This window comes from Drosophila kikkawai, chromosome 2R (genome assembly GCF_030179895.1).
Source record: "Drosophila kikkawai strain 14028-0561.14 chromosome 2R, DkikHiC1v2, whole genome shotgun sequence".
NCBI classification, from domain to species: domain Eukaryota; kingdom Metazoa; phylum Arthropoda; class Insecta; order Diptera; family Drosophilidae; genus Drosophila; species Drosophila kikkawai.
Genome location: NC_091729.1, coordinates 25074478 through 25088786, shown reverse-complemented (window position 1 = coordinate 25088786; position 14309 = coordinate 25074478). Strand labels below are relative to the sequence as shown.

The window sequence follows — 14309 nt, the reverse complement described above, 5'->3', positions numbered from 1 at the left end:
ATTTGCTGACTAATCAGCGTCAGATATTATTCAAATTTAATTGTGCATCCAACAGATACAGCCGTTAGTTTTGGCCAATTTTGGTTTTTGCCAATTTCAGTTTATGGGCTTTGAGTTAATATTGTTTTCAAGAGCTGTTTGTTGTTCGATGTTTGCTCTAGAGGAAGCCAAGACGGCGCATGGCCTGGAAGATCGTGCTTCTCGGTTTTAGGTACCTGAAGCTCAAACAGAAAAGACCGACCAAACATCAGACATCTGTTTATTTTTATGTTTTTATTGGCACTTTCACAAAAGATCGATGCGGTGCGATGCGGTGAGGTGTGCGTGCAGCTTTTATTGGCTTATTGAACTCGGCTTCGTGGCAGCCAAAACTGGGCACATACAGGGAGACGTCTGTATAGTTCGGCCTACGCATCCGTCAGATACTCTGGCACGCATACAGGCGAGACTTGAAACCTACGCTGCCGCCTGGCCTGGCCTGGCTTTTTGCGAAGGCGCTGGCAAAGTCGTTTTCTGTCTCGCTTCCACTTGCTCCGACAAACCCACAAAACGCTGCTGCTGCTGGCGCTTCTGCTGCTCCGCTGGCAGCGCACAGATAGTCGGTTGGTCGCTCGAAAGCGGTTCCAGAGGCGATCAGTACGTTTTGAGTTGTGCTTCGCGACGGTTGGTGATCTTAACAGTGCTCCGAACGAAAAATACGAATCCGAATTAAACGCTGTCTCTCGGTTTTTGGCATCTAAGCAGTCGCCGCCGCCTCTAGCTGTATCTGTATCTGTATCTGAGTATCTGTATCTCTAACTCACTGCATCCGTGCGATCCCCCGTCTCTCGACTCTCTCTCCAAGGTGGTGTGTGTGTGAAGTGAGCGAGACTGCTAAGCTTTTTTTCTGCTCACACGTCTAACTGTCGTCGGTGTGTGTTTTTGGGGCCTCAACTTGAACTATGGCTCGCGTGCTCGTGTGCGTACTATAAATATATTTAAAAATAAGTATTTCGACATTCCGGCGGTGGAAATTATGTGACACACCACAACACAATATATAGCAGTCCAGATCCCCAACAACCACGTCCCATTCATACCGCAAATATTTTTACCGAGTGCCAAAAAGCAACGAAGCGAGTCAATAATTGTGATTAATAACAAACAACAACGAAAAGAGCCAACAGCGTTCATTAATTAGCCCGCAAATAGCCATAGTCCCTCCAGGTGCAATATTCGGTGATTACCTCATCTGTGTCAGCGCGCCGCTCGCTCAAAAAGCAAAATGGTATCAAAAAGCAATAAAAAGAAACAAGTGTCTCAGCAGCAGCAGCAGCAGCAGGCGGCAGCTTCGTCGTCGTCGCAGCCACCAGCAACTTCGAGCACAACCACATCGTCGTCGGCCTCGGCCACGAAGCTCACCAAAAAACTGGGTCCCGATGCGTTTGCCACTCTGACAACGAACCAAAGCTCTTCCTCGATGGAGCACGAATCCGTGTCCTATGGCGGCAATGTGGATCCTGTGGCCAGCACCCCTTCCCTGCCGGCAGCCGGTGTCCGCAGCTATAGCAGCCGTAGCTCCAAGAGCAAGGCCTCCCAGTCGCACTCCTCCTCAACCTACACAGAGCAATCTCAGCTAACCCACGGACAGAGCAGCAAGATCTCCTCCCGGGATTATGCCAACAATGCGAAGATCATCTCCTCGATTGATCTGTTGGAGAGTGAAAAGAAAGAGCCAGTATTCTCGGTGCCCATTGAGGTGGTGGAGATCACAACGCCCACGCTATCCGTCTCCGCCAGCGGGGGCAGTGTCTCGAAAATGTTCGCCGCCTCCTCGTCGTCGCAGCAGCAGCAGGCTAGCAGCAGCAGCTCCTACTTCGAGACCACAACCAGTTCCAGTCGGAGCGCCAACGAAACGCTCATTGCGAGCGAGAGAGCCGACACGGCTACCGGTATGACATCATCCGGGCCGAGGAAACAGGTTGGCTTCGACACCAAGACAGAGACCAACACCAGCAGCAGCAACATGACAAACACAAACATCACCAGCAGCAGCAGCCATGGCGGGGTTATTAATTTGAGCGAATCTCAGAGCGTGCCAAAGCTGCCGCCAGTCCGCGGAACAGCTGATGGGCCCGCATCCGTGACGTCGCAACCGGTTTCCGCGACGTCTGGCGCGACCACAACAAAGGCAACGGCAACGACGTCATCGTCATCCACGCGTCGCAACGATAAACTGGAAGTGGGCACAGACAAACGCACCGCCACCACAGCTGTTCATGGAGCTACGTCATCGTCGTCTGCTTCACTGGTCGACCAGTCGACGCTAAAGTCCAGCAAGGAGGTCAGCGAGAGCACGGTTCTCAAAAGCTCCAGCAGCAGCAAACAGTCCAAGTCGTCGTCCAAAAAAGAGGTCTACGATGTGAAGACCAAGACCTGGACAGAGTACAGCGATGGTAGCGATCCCAATAAGAGCCGTCCCGCCTTTGAGCGGTATGTGAGCAAGGATACCGATGGCAGCTCCAAGGTGACGTACAAGAAGAAAATATACGATAGGCGCAACAATCGGTGGCGGGTGGTGGACGAACGGACAGTGGACAGCAGCGCCGACACGGGCTATCCCGAAATAGTGGATGATGTCATTAATACAACACGGACTACGTACACCACCAAGGTGTACGACACGAAGCTCGGCAGGTGGACGGTCGTCGACGAGAAGTCGTTCACTGATACGAAAGCTTTCGTGCCCAATGACATTGCTCGTGAAATCGAGAAAGATAATACCGATGTTGCAAACATAACGACTACCACGGAGGTAACGAAGGTAAGTCCACATCGAAGATAGTGCGTTAGTGCGTGCGTTCCACAACGGACCATATCCAGGTGTCCGTCCCACTGGGTGTGTTTACCAATTTTCGTAATTAAGGAACTTTCCCTTTTGTTAGATTTTCGATGCAAGCATCAACGACTGGCGCGTTCTGGACGAGAAGGTGCACACGGATGTCATTGAGAAGATTGTAGAGGCTCCCAAGAAGACCATCTATGTGGACGAGTTTGTGGAGATTGAGAAGAACACCTCGATATCGGAGAACAATGAGAACATAACCCTGAACCTCAAAGAGACATCGAAACACAAAAATATTACCGAAAATATTTATGATGAAATCGATTATGTGCGCACTGATAAGCAGCAACGCCTAGACGACTCAAGAACCGTTAGTAGATTAGTTAATAAAGTAAACTTTTACACAAAAAAAATAATAAATATTTTCTTTAATAATTCAACAGCGGGGAGTCGCAAAGAACAAGACAACGACACACAGCGAAAGGTGCATCTGTGAAATCTGCACTTGCGGGTAGGCTTTATTTACTTTTCCCATTAAGGGCCAAAAAATAGACAATTTTCAGGAATTTTTTGTGGACAAAGGAAAAGACATAGAAAGTTCAAACTTGTCATATCTATTTATCATAGTTTAAAGATGATTTAGCAAAAATTTCAAAATTTTTAGAGCATGTCCTGAAGCAGGACACAGGGCGACGTAAGCCCATGACGGTGTTCATGGAATAGACTACAATTACATTGATAGCTTATACATTGGATTTTTAATCAACAAATAGATTAAGAAAAGATTCACGAAAACGAAAAAAATTTGTTGAATCGCCGCCAAAAAAATTCCTAAAGATTGCCTATTTTTTGGCACAACTAACCAGAATGGACCCTTGATATACTTCAAGCTCTAAATTCATTAACTATTTTTCCAGACGACATCATTGCTCAAGCAGCACAACGAAATCAACAGAGAAAACCATTATTGAAACCGATGGTAAGTGCGAGTGTCCCAAGAGTCGAAACAATTTTTCCTAATTAGATTTGAATTACTGCAGATACCTTAGACGAAGCATACACAAGGATACGTACGAATACCTGGTCGAAAAAAGAAAATGGAAACATTCCCAAGCCAAACGAAGACATTCTGGTGGATTACGTAGTCATTAAGAAGCCAGAAGACAATTTAAAACCCGAAGGTGACTTTGTTGTTCCGCCAAAAGAGCCCTATAAGCCCGGAGAGAAACGTGAAAAAATTGTGCATACCGACAACCTACGCACGGAGGGAGAAATGACTTTTGTGGAGCGGGAGGAATATCAGTACACTGTCCGTCCTGGATATGTGAAGCCCACAGACAACCTCAAGCCCGAGGGAGAATTCTACAGTCCAGAAAAGCCAAAGTACCAGCCGGGAGATAGGCCCTCTCAAGTGCGACATCAGGATAATCTGAAACCCGAAGGCGAGTTCTACACTCCTGAGAAGCCGGGCTACACACCAGCAGAAAAACCCGAGAAAATCATTCGCACTGATAATTTGCGAACTGAAGGCGAAATGACCTTTGTGGAGAAGGAGGAGTATCAGTATGTGGTGCGTCCTGGACAAGTCAAGCCCACGGATAACCTGAAACCTGAGGGAGACTTTTATAGTCCTGAGAAGCCGAAATATCGCCCAGGCGAACGTCCCTCTCAGGTCAGACCTGAAGATAATCTTAAGCCAGAAGGTGATTTCTATACTCCCGAAAAGCCAGGATTCCGACCGGCTGAACGTCCCGTGCAGAAGAAACCTCAGGATAACCTGAAGCCGGAGGGTGAATTCACAAAGCCAGAAAAACAAGTATATAAGCCTGCCGATAAAACCGAAAGAATTATTCGAAAAGATAATCTTCACACTGAAGGAGAAATGACTTTTGTCGAAAGGGAAGAATATCAATATGTGGTGCGTCCTGATCAAGTAAGGCCAACTGATAATCTAAAACCAGAGGGAGAGTTTTACAGTCCTGAGAAGCCTGGGTATCGCCCTGGAGAAAGACCTTCTCAGGTTAGACCAGAAGACAACCTCAAGCCTGAGGGAGAATTCTACACTCCAGAAAAGCCCGGCTTCAGACCTGCGGAGAGGCCAGTTCAAAAGAAGCCGGAGGACAATCTAAAACCCGAAGGGGAATTCTACAGCCCAGAGAAACCAAGATACAAGCCAGGCGAAAGACCATCTCAAGTCAGGCCAGAAGATAACCTCAGACCTGAGGGGGAATTCTACACACCCGACAAGCCAGGATTCCGTCCCGCTGAAAGGCCAGTTCAAAAGAAGCCCGAGGACAATCTTAAGCCGGAAGGAGAGTTTTACAGCCCCGAGAAGCCCAAGTACAAGCCAGGGGAAAGACCGTCCCAAGTAAGACCGGAGGATAATCTCAGACCAGAGGGAGAATTCTACACACCGGAGAAGCCTGGCTTCAGGCCTGCCGAACGTCCAGTGCAGAAAAAGCCCCAGGATAACTTAAAGCCGGAGGGTGAATTTACAAAGCCAGAAAAGCAAGTGTACAAACCTGCCGATAAAACCGAAAGAATTATTCGAAAAGATAATCTTCACACGGAAGGAGAAATGACATTTGTGGAGAGGGAAGAGTATCAATATGTGGTGCGTCCTGACCAAGTAAGGCCAACAGATAATCTGAAACCCGAAGGAGAATTCTACAGTCCCGAGAAGCCGAAATACAGACCAGGAGAACGGCCTTCTCAAGTCCGGCCAGAGGATAACCTTCGACCTGAGGGTGAATTCTACACCCCTGAGAAGCCTGGATTCCGCCCCGCTGAGAGGCCAGTCCAGAAGAAACCAGAGGATAATCTTAAGCCAGAGGGAGAATTTTACAGTCCAGATAAGCCCAAGTACAAGCCAGGGGAAAGACCTTCCCAGGTTCGTCCTGAGGATAATCTCAGACCAGAGGGAGAATTCTACACACCGGAGAAGCCTGGCTTCAGGCCTGCCGAACGCCCAGTGCAGAAAAAGCCTCAGGATAACTTAAAGCCGGAGGGTGAATTTACAAAGCCAGAAAAGCAAGTGTACAAACCTGCCGATAAAACCGAAAGAATTATTCGAAAAGATAATCTTCACACGGAAGGAGAAATGACATTTGTGGAGAGGGAAGAGTATCAATATGTGGTGCGTCCTGACCAAGTAAGGCCAACAGATAATCTGAAACCCGAAGGAGAATTCTACAGCCCAGAGAAGCCGAAATACAGACCAGGAGAACGACCTTCTCAAGTCCGGCCAGAGGATAACCTTCGACCTGAGGGAGAATTCTACACTCCAGAGAAGCCTGGATTCCGCCCAGCTGAGAGGCCAGTTCAGAAGAAACCAGAAGACAATCTTAAGCCAGAAGGAGAATTCTACAGCCCAGAGAAGCCCAAGTACAAGCCAGGAGAAAGACCGTCCCAGGTTCGTCCTGAGGATAATCTTAGGCCAGAGGGAGAATTCTATACTCCCGAAAAGCCTGGTTTCCGCCCTGCTGATCGTCCCGATCAAGTTAGGCCGACCGACAATCTGAAGCCCGAGGGAGAATTCTACAGCCCAGAGAAGCAGAAATATAGACCAGGAGAAAGGCCTTCTCAAGTCCGGCCAGAGGATAATCTTCGGTCTGAGGGAGAATTCTACACTCCAGAGAAGCCTGGATTCCGCCCAGCTGAGAGGCCAGTTCAGAAAAAACCAGAAGACAATCTTAAGCCTGAAGGAGAGTTTGTGAAACCTGAGAAGCAGGTCTACAGGCCCGCTGAGAAAACTGAAAAGATTATCAGAAAGGATAACCTTCGCACTGAAGGAGAAATGACTTTTGTTGAAAGGGAGGAATATCAATATGTGGTACGTCCTGATCAAGTAAAGCCTACTGATAATCTGAAACCCGAGGGAGAGTTCTACAGCCCAGAAAAGCCGAAATACAGACCAGGAGAAAGGCCTTCTCAAGTCCGGCCAGAGGATAACCTTCGACCTGAGGGTGATTTCTACACTCCAGAGAAGCCTGGATTCCGCCCCGCTGAGCGGCCAGTTCAGAAGAAACCAGAGGACAATCTTAAGCCAGAAGGAGAATTTTACAGCCCAGAGAAGCCCAAGTACAAGCCAGGAGAAAGACCATCCCAGGTTCGTCCTGAGGATAATCTTAGGCCAGAGGGAGAATTCTATACTCCCGAAAAGCCTGGTTTCCGCCCTGCTGATCGTCCCGATCAAGTTAGGCCGACCGACAATCTGAAGCCCGAGGGAGAATTCTACAGCCCAGAGAAGCCGAAATACAGACCAGGAGAAAGGCCTTCTCAAGTCAGGCCAGAGGATAATCTGCGGCCTGAGGGTGAATTTTACACTCCAGAGAAGCCTGGATTCCGCCCCGCTGAGCGGCCAGTTCAGAAAAAACCAGAGGACAATCTGAAGCCGGAAGGAGAGTTTGTGAAACCTGAGAAGCAAGTCTTCAGGCCCGCTGAGAAAACTGAAAAGATTATCAGGAAGGATAACCTTCGCACTGAAGGCGAAATGACTTTTGTTGAAAGGGAAGAATATCAATATGTGGTACGTCCTGACCAAGTAAAGCCTACTGACAATCTGAAGCCCGAAGGAGAATTCTACAGTCCTGAGAAACCGAAATACAGACCAGGAGAAAGACCTTCTCAAGTCCGGCCAGAGGATAACCTTCGACCTGAGGGTGAATTCTACACTCCAGAGAAGCCTGGATTCCGCCCCGCTGAGCGGCCAGTTCAGAAGAAACCAGAAGACAATCTTAAGCCGGAAGGAGAATTCTACAGCCCAGAGAAGCCCAAGTATAAGCCAGGAGAAAGACCATCCCAGGTTCGTCCTGAGGATAATCTTAGGCCTGAGGGAGAATTCTATACTCCCGAAAAGCCTGGCTTCCGCCCTGCTGATCGTCCCGATCAAGTTAGGCCGACCGACAATCTGAAGCCCGAGGGAGAATTTTACAGTCCGGAGAAGCCAAAATACAGACCAGGAGAAAGGCCTTCTCAAGTCCGGCCAGAGGATAATCTTCGGCCTGAGGGAGAATTCTACACTCCAGAGAAGCCTGGATTCCGCCCCGCTGAGCGGCCAGTTCAGAAGAAACCAGAAGACAATCTTAAGCCTGAAGGAGAGTTTGTGAAACCTGAGAAGCAGGTCTACAGGCCCGCTGAGAAAACTGAAAAGATTATCAGAAAGGACAACCTTCGCACTGAAGGCGAAATGACATTTGTTGAAAGGGAAGAATATCAATATGTGGTACGTCCTGACCAAGTAAAGCCTACTGACAATCTGAAGCCCGAAGGAGAATTCTACAGTCCTGAGAAACCGAAATACAGACCAGGAGAAAGACCTTCTCAAGTCCGGCCAGAGGATAACCTTCGACCTGAGGGTGAATTCTACACTCCAGAGAAGCCTGGATTCCGCCCCGCTGAGCGGCCAGTTCAGAAGAAACCAGAAGACAATCTTAAGCCGGAAGGAGAATTCTACAGCCCAGAGAAGCCCAAGTATAAGCCAGGAGAAAGACCATCCCAGGTTCGTCCTGAGGATAATCTTAGGCCTGAGGGAGAATTCTATACTCCCGAAAAGCCTGGCTTCCGCCCTGCTGATCGTCCCGATCAAGTTAGGCCGACCGACAATCTGAAGCCCGAGGGAGAATTTTACAGTCCGGAGAAGCCAAAATACAGACCAGGAGAAAGGCCTTCTCAAGTCCGGCCAGAGGATAATCTTCGGCCTGAGGGAGAATTCTACACTCCAGAGAAGCCTGGATTCCGCCCCGCTGAGCGGCCAGTTCAGAAGAAACCAGAAGACAATCTTAAGCCTGAAGGAGAGTTTGTGAAACCTGAGAAGCAGGTCTACAGGCCCGCTGAGAAAACTGAAAAGATTATCAGGAAGGATAACCTTCGCACTGAAGGCGAAATGACTTTTGTTGAAAGGAAGGAATATCAATATGTGGTACGTCCTGACCAAGTAAAGCCTACTGACAATCTGAAGCCCGAGGGAGAATTCTACAGCCCCGAAAAGCCGAAGTACAAGCCGGGAGAGAGACCTTCTCAAGTCCGGCCAGAGGATAATCTTCGGCCTGAGGGAGAATTCTATACTCCAGAGAAGCCTGGATTCCGCCCCGCTGAGCGGCCAGTTCAGAAGAAACCAGAGGACAATCTGAAGCCGGAAGGAGAGTTTGTGAAACCTGAGAAGCAAGTCTTCAGGCCCGCTGAGAAAACTGAAAAGATTATCAGGAAGGATAACCTTCGCACTGAAGGCGAAATGACTTTTGTTGAAAGGGAAGAATATCAATATGTGGTACGTCCTGACCAAGTAAAGCCTACTGACAATCTGAAGCCCGAAGGAGAATTCTACAGTCCTGAGAAACCGAAATACAGACCAGGAGAAAGACCTTCTCAAGTCCGGACAGAGGATAACCTTCGACCTGAGGGTGAATTCTACACTCCAGAGAAGCCTGGATTCCGCCCCGCTGAGCGGCCAGTTCAGAAGAAACCAGAAGACAATCTTAAGCCGGAAGGAGAATTCTACAGCCCAGAGAAGCCCAAGTATAAGCCAGGAGAAAGACCATCCCAGGTTCGTCCTGAGGATAATCTTAGGCCAGAGGGAGAATTCTACACTCCCGAAAAGCCTGGATTCCGCCCTGCTGATCGTCCCGATCAAGTTAGGCCGACCGATAATCTGAAGCCCGAGGGAGAATTCTACAGTCCTGAGAAACCGAAATACAGACCAGGAGAAAGACCTTCTCAAGTCCGGCCAGAGGATAATCTTCGGCCTGAGGGAGAATTCTACACGCCAGAGAAGCCTGGATTCCGCCCCGCTGAGCGGCCAGTTCAGAAGAAACCAGAAGACAATCTTAAGCCGGAAGGAGAATTCTACAGCCCAGAGAAGCCCAAGTATAAGCCAGGAGAAAGACCATCCCAGGTTCGTCCTGAGGATAATCTTAGGCCAGAGGGAGAATTCTACACTCCCGAAAAGCCTGGATTCCGCCCTGCTGATCGTCCCGATCAAGTTAGGCCGACCGACAATCTGAAGCCCGAGGGAGAATTCTACAGCCCAGAGAAGCAGAAATATAGACCAGGAGAAAGGCCTTCTCAAGTCCGGCCAGAGGATAATCTTCGGCCTGAGGGAGAATTCTACACTCCAGAGAAGCCTGGATTCCGCCCAGCTGAGAGGCCAGTTCAGAAAAAACCAGAAGACAATCTTAAGCCTGAAGGAGAGTTTGTGAAACCTGAGAAGCAGGTCTACAGGCCCGCTGAGAAAACTGAAAAGATTATCAGAAAGGATAACCTTCGCACTGAAGGAGAAATGACTTTTGTTGAAAGGGAGGAATATCAATATGTGGTACGTCCTGATCAAGTAAAGCCTACTGATAATCTGAAGCCCGAGGGAGAGTTCTACAGCCCAGAAAAGCCGAAATACAGACCAGGAGAAAGGCCTTCTCAAGTCCGGCCAGAGGATAACCTTCGACCTGAGGGTGATTTCTACACTCCAGAGAAGCCTGGATTCCGCCCCGCTGAGCGGCCAGTTCAGAAGAAACCAGAGGACAATCTTAAGCCAGAAGGAGAATTTTACAGCCCAGAGAAGCCCAAGTACAAGCCAGGAGAAAGACCATCCCAGGTTCGTCCTGAGGATAATCTTAGGCCAGAGGGAGAATTCTATACTCCCGAAAAGCCTGGTTTCCGCCCTGCTGATCGTCCCGATCAAGTTAGGCCGACCGACAATCTGAAGCCCGAGGGAGAATTCTACAGCCCAGAGAAGCAGAAATATAGACCAGGAGAAAGGCCTTCTCAAGTCCGGCCAGAGGATAATCTTCGGCCTGAGGGAGAATTCTACACTCCAGAGAAGCCTGGATTCCGCCCCGCTGAGCGGCCAGTTCAGAAGAAACCAGAAGACAATCTTAAGCCGGAAGGAGAATTCTACAGCCCAGAGAAGCCCAAGTATAAGCCAGGAGAAAGACCATCCCAGGTTCGTCCTGAGGATAATCTTAGGCCAGAGGGAGAATTCTACACTCCCGAAAAGCCTGGTTTCCGCCCTGCTGATCGTCCCGATCAAGTTAGGCCGACCGACAATCTGAAGCCCGAGGGAGAATTCTACAGCCCAGAGAAGCAGAAATATAGACCAGGAGAAAGGCCTTCTCAAGTCCGGCCAGAGGATAATCTTCGACCTGAGGGTGAATTCTACACTCCAGAGAAGCCTGGATTCCGCCCTGCTGAGAGACCAGTTCAAAAGAAGCCAGAGGACAATCTAAAACCAGAAGGAGAGTTTGCAAAGCCAGAGAAACAAGTCTACAAGCCGGCTGAGAAGACTGAAAAAATCGTTCAAAGGGATAACCTTCGCACTGAAGGCGAAATGACATTTGTAGAAAAGAAAGAATATCAATATGTGGTACGTCCTGATCAGGTTAAACCAACCGACAATCTGAAGCCCGAGGGGAAATTCTACAGTCCGGAGAAGCCGAAATACAAGCCAGGGGAACGACCGTCTCAAGTAAGACCAGAGGATAATCTCCGCTCAGAGGGAGAGTTTTACGCCCCGGAAAAGCCAGGATTCCGACCTGCCGAGAGGCCCGTCCAGAAGAAGCCTCATGATAACTTGAAACCGGAGGGAGACTTTTACAGTCCAGAAAAGCAACCATATAGGCCAGGCGAGCGACCATCCCAGGTTCGTCATGAGGACAATCTTAAACCTGAAGGCGATTTTTATACACCAGAAAAGGCTGGATATAAGCCAGGGGAGCGACCAGTAGCAAAGAAACCTGTGGATAATCTAAAGCCTGAGGGAGAGTTTGCTAAACCTGAAAAGCAAGTCTTTAAGCCCGCGGATAAAACTAAGAAGATCATTCAGAAGGACAATTTACGTACTGAAGGCGAGATGACATTTGTGGAAAAGAAAGAGTATCAATATGTTGTCAGGCCAGAGCAAGTGAAACCAACTGATAACTTGAAACCCGAGGGTGAATTCTTCAGTCCCGAAAAGCCGAAATATCGACCTGGAGAGCGAGTAACCGTGGTGAGGCATAAAGACAACCTGAAGGTGGAGGGAGAATTCTATGTTCAGGAGAAGGAGGGCTTCCAGCCTGGCGAGAGACCCAAGCAGAAGAAACCTCAAGACAACTTGAAACCAGAGGGTGAGATAGACATCCCAGATAAGGCCAAATACAGGCCTGCTGATAAGGTTACCAAAGTTGTTCATAAGGACAATCTTCGCACTGAAGGAGAAATGACTTTCACGGAAAAAACTGAATACCAGCATGTCGTAAGACCTACTCCGGTAAAACCAGAAGACAATCTGAAGCCTGAAGGCGTTATGTACACCCCCGAAAAGCCAAAATATGAGCCTGGATCTCGCCCCGAGCAAAAGAGGTACGTTGACAATTTGAAACCAGAGGGTAAGATGCACATCCCAGAGAAGGAAGGCTTCAGGCCAGCAGACAGGGTAAAGACGGTAATTCGCAAAGACAATCTGAGAACTGAGGGTGAAATGACATTCACACAGAAGGAGGAATACCATCATGTCAAGCGGCCTGAACAGGTGAAGCCAAGCGATAACCTAAAGGTGGAAGGTGAATTCTACACACCCGATAAGACAGCGTTCAGGCCTGCAGAGCGACCGATCCAAAAGAAGCCCAAGGACAACCTGAAGCCAGAGGGAGAATTCTACAAGAGAACCGACCGAAGCGAGACCGATAGCACGACCCTCACAGAGACAATTAAACGAGAAACGCCCAAGCGACCTGTGGACAACTTAAAGTTGGAAGGTTCGATGACAGTTACCAGAAAGGATGACTACAAAACGACGACCAACAAGACAACCGTGGATAAAGTTCAACGCACTCAAAAATACAAGCACAACAGTTCATCCATCACTTTGGGCAGTGATACGGCAATCCTGAAGACAACCAACCAGATGAACTTCGTATCTGGCAAGGACGCAGTTAAGCAAGTGGATTCCAACAGTCAAAATCCTGTAGACGGTCTCATTGTGGTGTCCACGAAGAAGGTAACCACTGTGATTGGAGGCCGCCACAAGAAGGAACCCGAAACCGAGTATGTCAAGAGGCCAGCCAAGATCAATGTGATCGAGAATGTGGCCAAGAATACAACAACGACAAACATTGAGAATACCCAAAACATTCACAAGGAAACCACCTCGATGCAGAGAAACCACAACCTAGTCCAAACTGATCTATCCACCAGAGCCATCGAAACGAATCAAGGAAATGTCACAAGGAATATCACAGGCGGCGATACTACCTCGAGAGTGGTGTCAGGCGGAACTGTCTCCAATACCGTAACTGGCGACTCTTCATCGACTCGCCTTGTTTCGGGCAGAAATGTGACCAGCAGCGTGACGGAGGACTCAACCACACGAGTAGTGACGGGCAGAAATGTTTCCAGCAACATAACTGGGGAAACTACATCAACATCCCGTGTGGTTACCGGAAGAAATGTCTCCAGCAATATCATTGGTGGTGATGCCACAAGTCGAGTCACCGACGACACAACTAGTCGAGTGGTTTCCGGTGGCAACAGGAATTCCAGCCACAACATTGTGACCGGTAGCTCCAACTCCAACATGACCAGTTCCAAGCACTTCCATCACCGCAAGAGCGAGTTCTCCTCGGAAGCCGACGTCTCGAATACGATATTCCATCGCAAGAATGTCACCAGCGATTCAAACACGGCCAACGGCAGCCTCACCTCCAACGGCAAGATGATGCGAAAGAGTATTCTCAATCTGCACGAGCAACCCTCCAGCAGTGCCCCCCATGGCGGGGAGCAGCGTCAGAGCTACAGCAGCATTCACCGGCAGAATCGGGACTCTGAGCAGAATTCCAGCTTCTCGAGCGAGCGTAGGACCTGTAACGTGCACAAGGAGAACGTCAAGAACTCATCATCGTCGTCCTCGATGTCCCGAATAATTTCTGGTGGTGGTGGCGGAGGAGGAGGTGTTACCGGAACAACAACTGTGACACGCACCCAAGTCTCGGGTGGGGGTGGCATCGATTTTCCATCTCAATCCACACACTCCCATACGACACGTCATCGGGGAAGCCAGCATGTGTCCAGCTCCAGCGGGGGCATCGATTTCCCCTCCTACAGCCACCATGGCCACACCGAGCGCATGATGACAACCACCCGTCGCGGCAATCAGTCCTCGATTAGTCTGGGCAACGACAAGTTCACCGGCTCCAGTCTCTACAAGAGCGAATACATAACTGCCCCGAGCACCACCACCTGTGCGGTGCATAAGATAAACAAAGGTGCATTCCAGCATACCAGGAGTACTCAAGAACACAAGTTCTTCAAGACCTCAAACTAACCCGAAAGCCGAGCTTATACCTTTGCCTCACTAACCCCCAAGACATACATATCCCATAATAACACTAGACGCCTAAGCTTCCATGACAATATATATACTTTACATGTGTTTCTACGCAATTATTATACAAACCAATCCGAGAACGAGAATTAACAATAAAGATAAAATCATATTTTTGGAATTTCGATTTGG

The 14309-nt window shown here is 48.9% G+C and overlaps 1 protein-coding gene across 1 annotated transcript; it reads left to right on the top strand.

Moving 5' to 3' along the window:
- The first annotated feature begins 653 nt into the window (after positions 1-653).
- Sdb (SAXO downstream of blistered) lies at positions 654-14298 on the top strand. The gene is made up of 5 exons (XM_041777227.2): positions 654-2803; positions 2925-3194; positions 3268-3335; positions 3742-3803; positions 3865-14298. The coding sequence occupies exons 1-5, from the start codon at positions 1265-1267 to the stop codon at positions 14115-14117; spliced, it is 12192 nt and encodes a 4063-aa protein (XP_041633161.1). The 5' UTR covers positions 654-1264; the 3' UTR covers positions 14118-14298.
- Positions 14299-14309: the final 11 nt, after the last annotated feature.

What these genes read in the sequence shown, in the direction of transcription:
- Sdb (XM_041777227.2), top strand. Translation starts at nt 1,265, where the DNA reads ATGGTATCAAAAAGCAATAAAAAGAAACAAGTGTCTCAGCAGCAGCAG. An exon ending in GCCTAGACGACTCAAGAACC is followed by an intron (nt 3,195 to 3,267) that starts GTTAGTAGATTA and finishes ATAATTCAACAG; the next exon opens with CGGGGAGTCGCAAAGAACAA. An exon ending in TGTGAAATCTGCACTTGCGG is followed by an intron (nt 3,336 to 3,741) that starts GTAGGCTTTATT and finishes CTATTTTTCCAG; the next exon opens with ACGACATCATTGCTCAAGCA.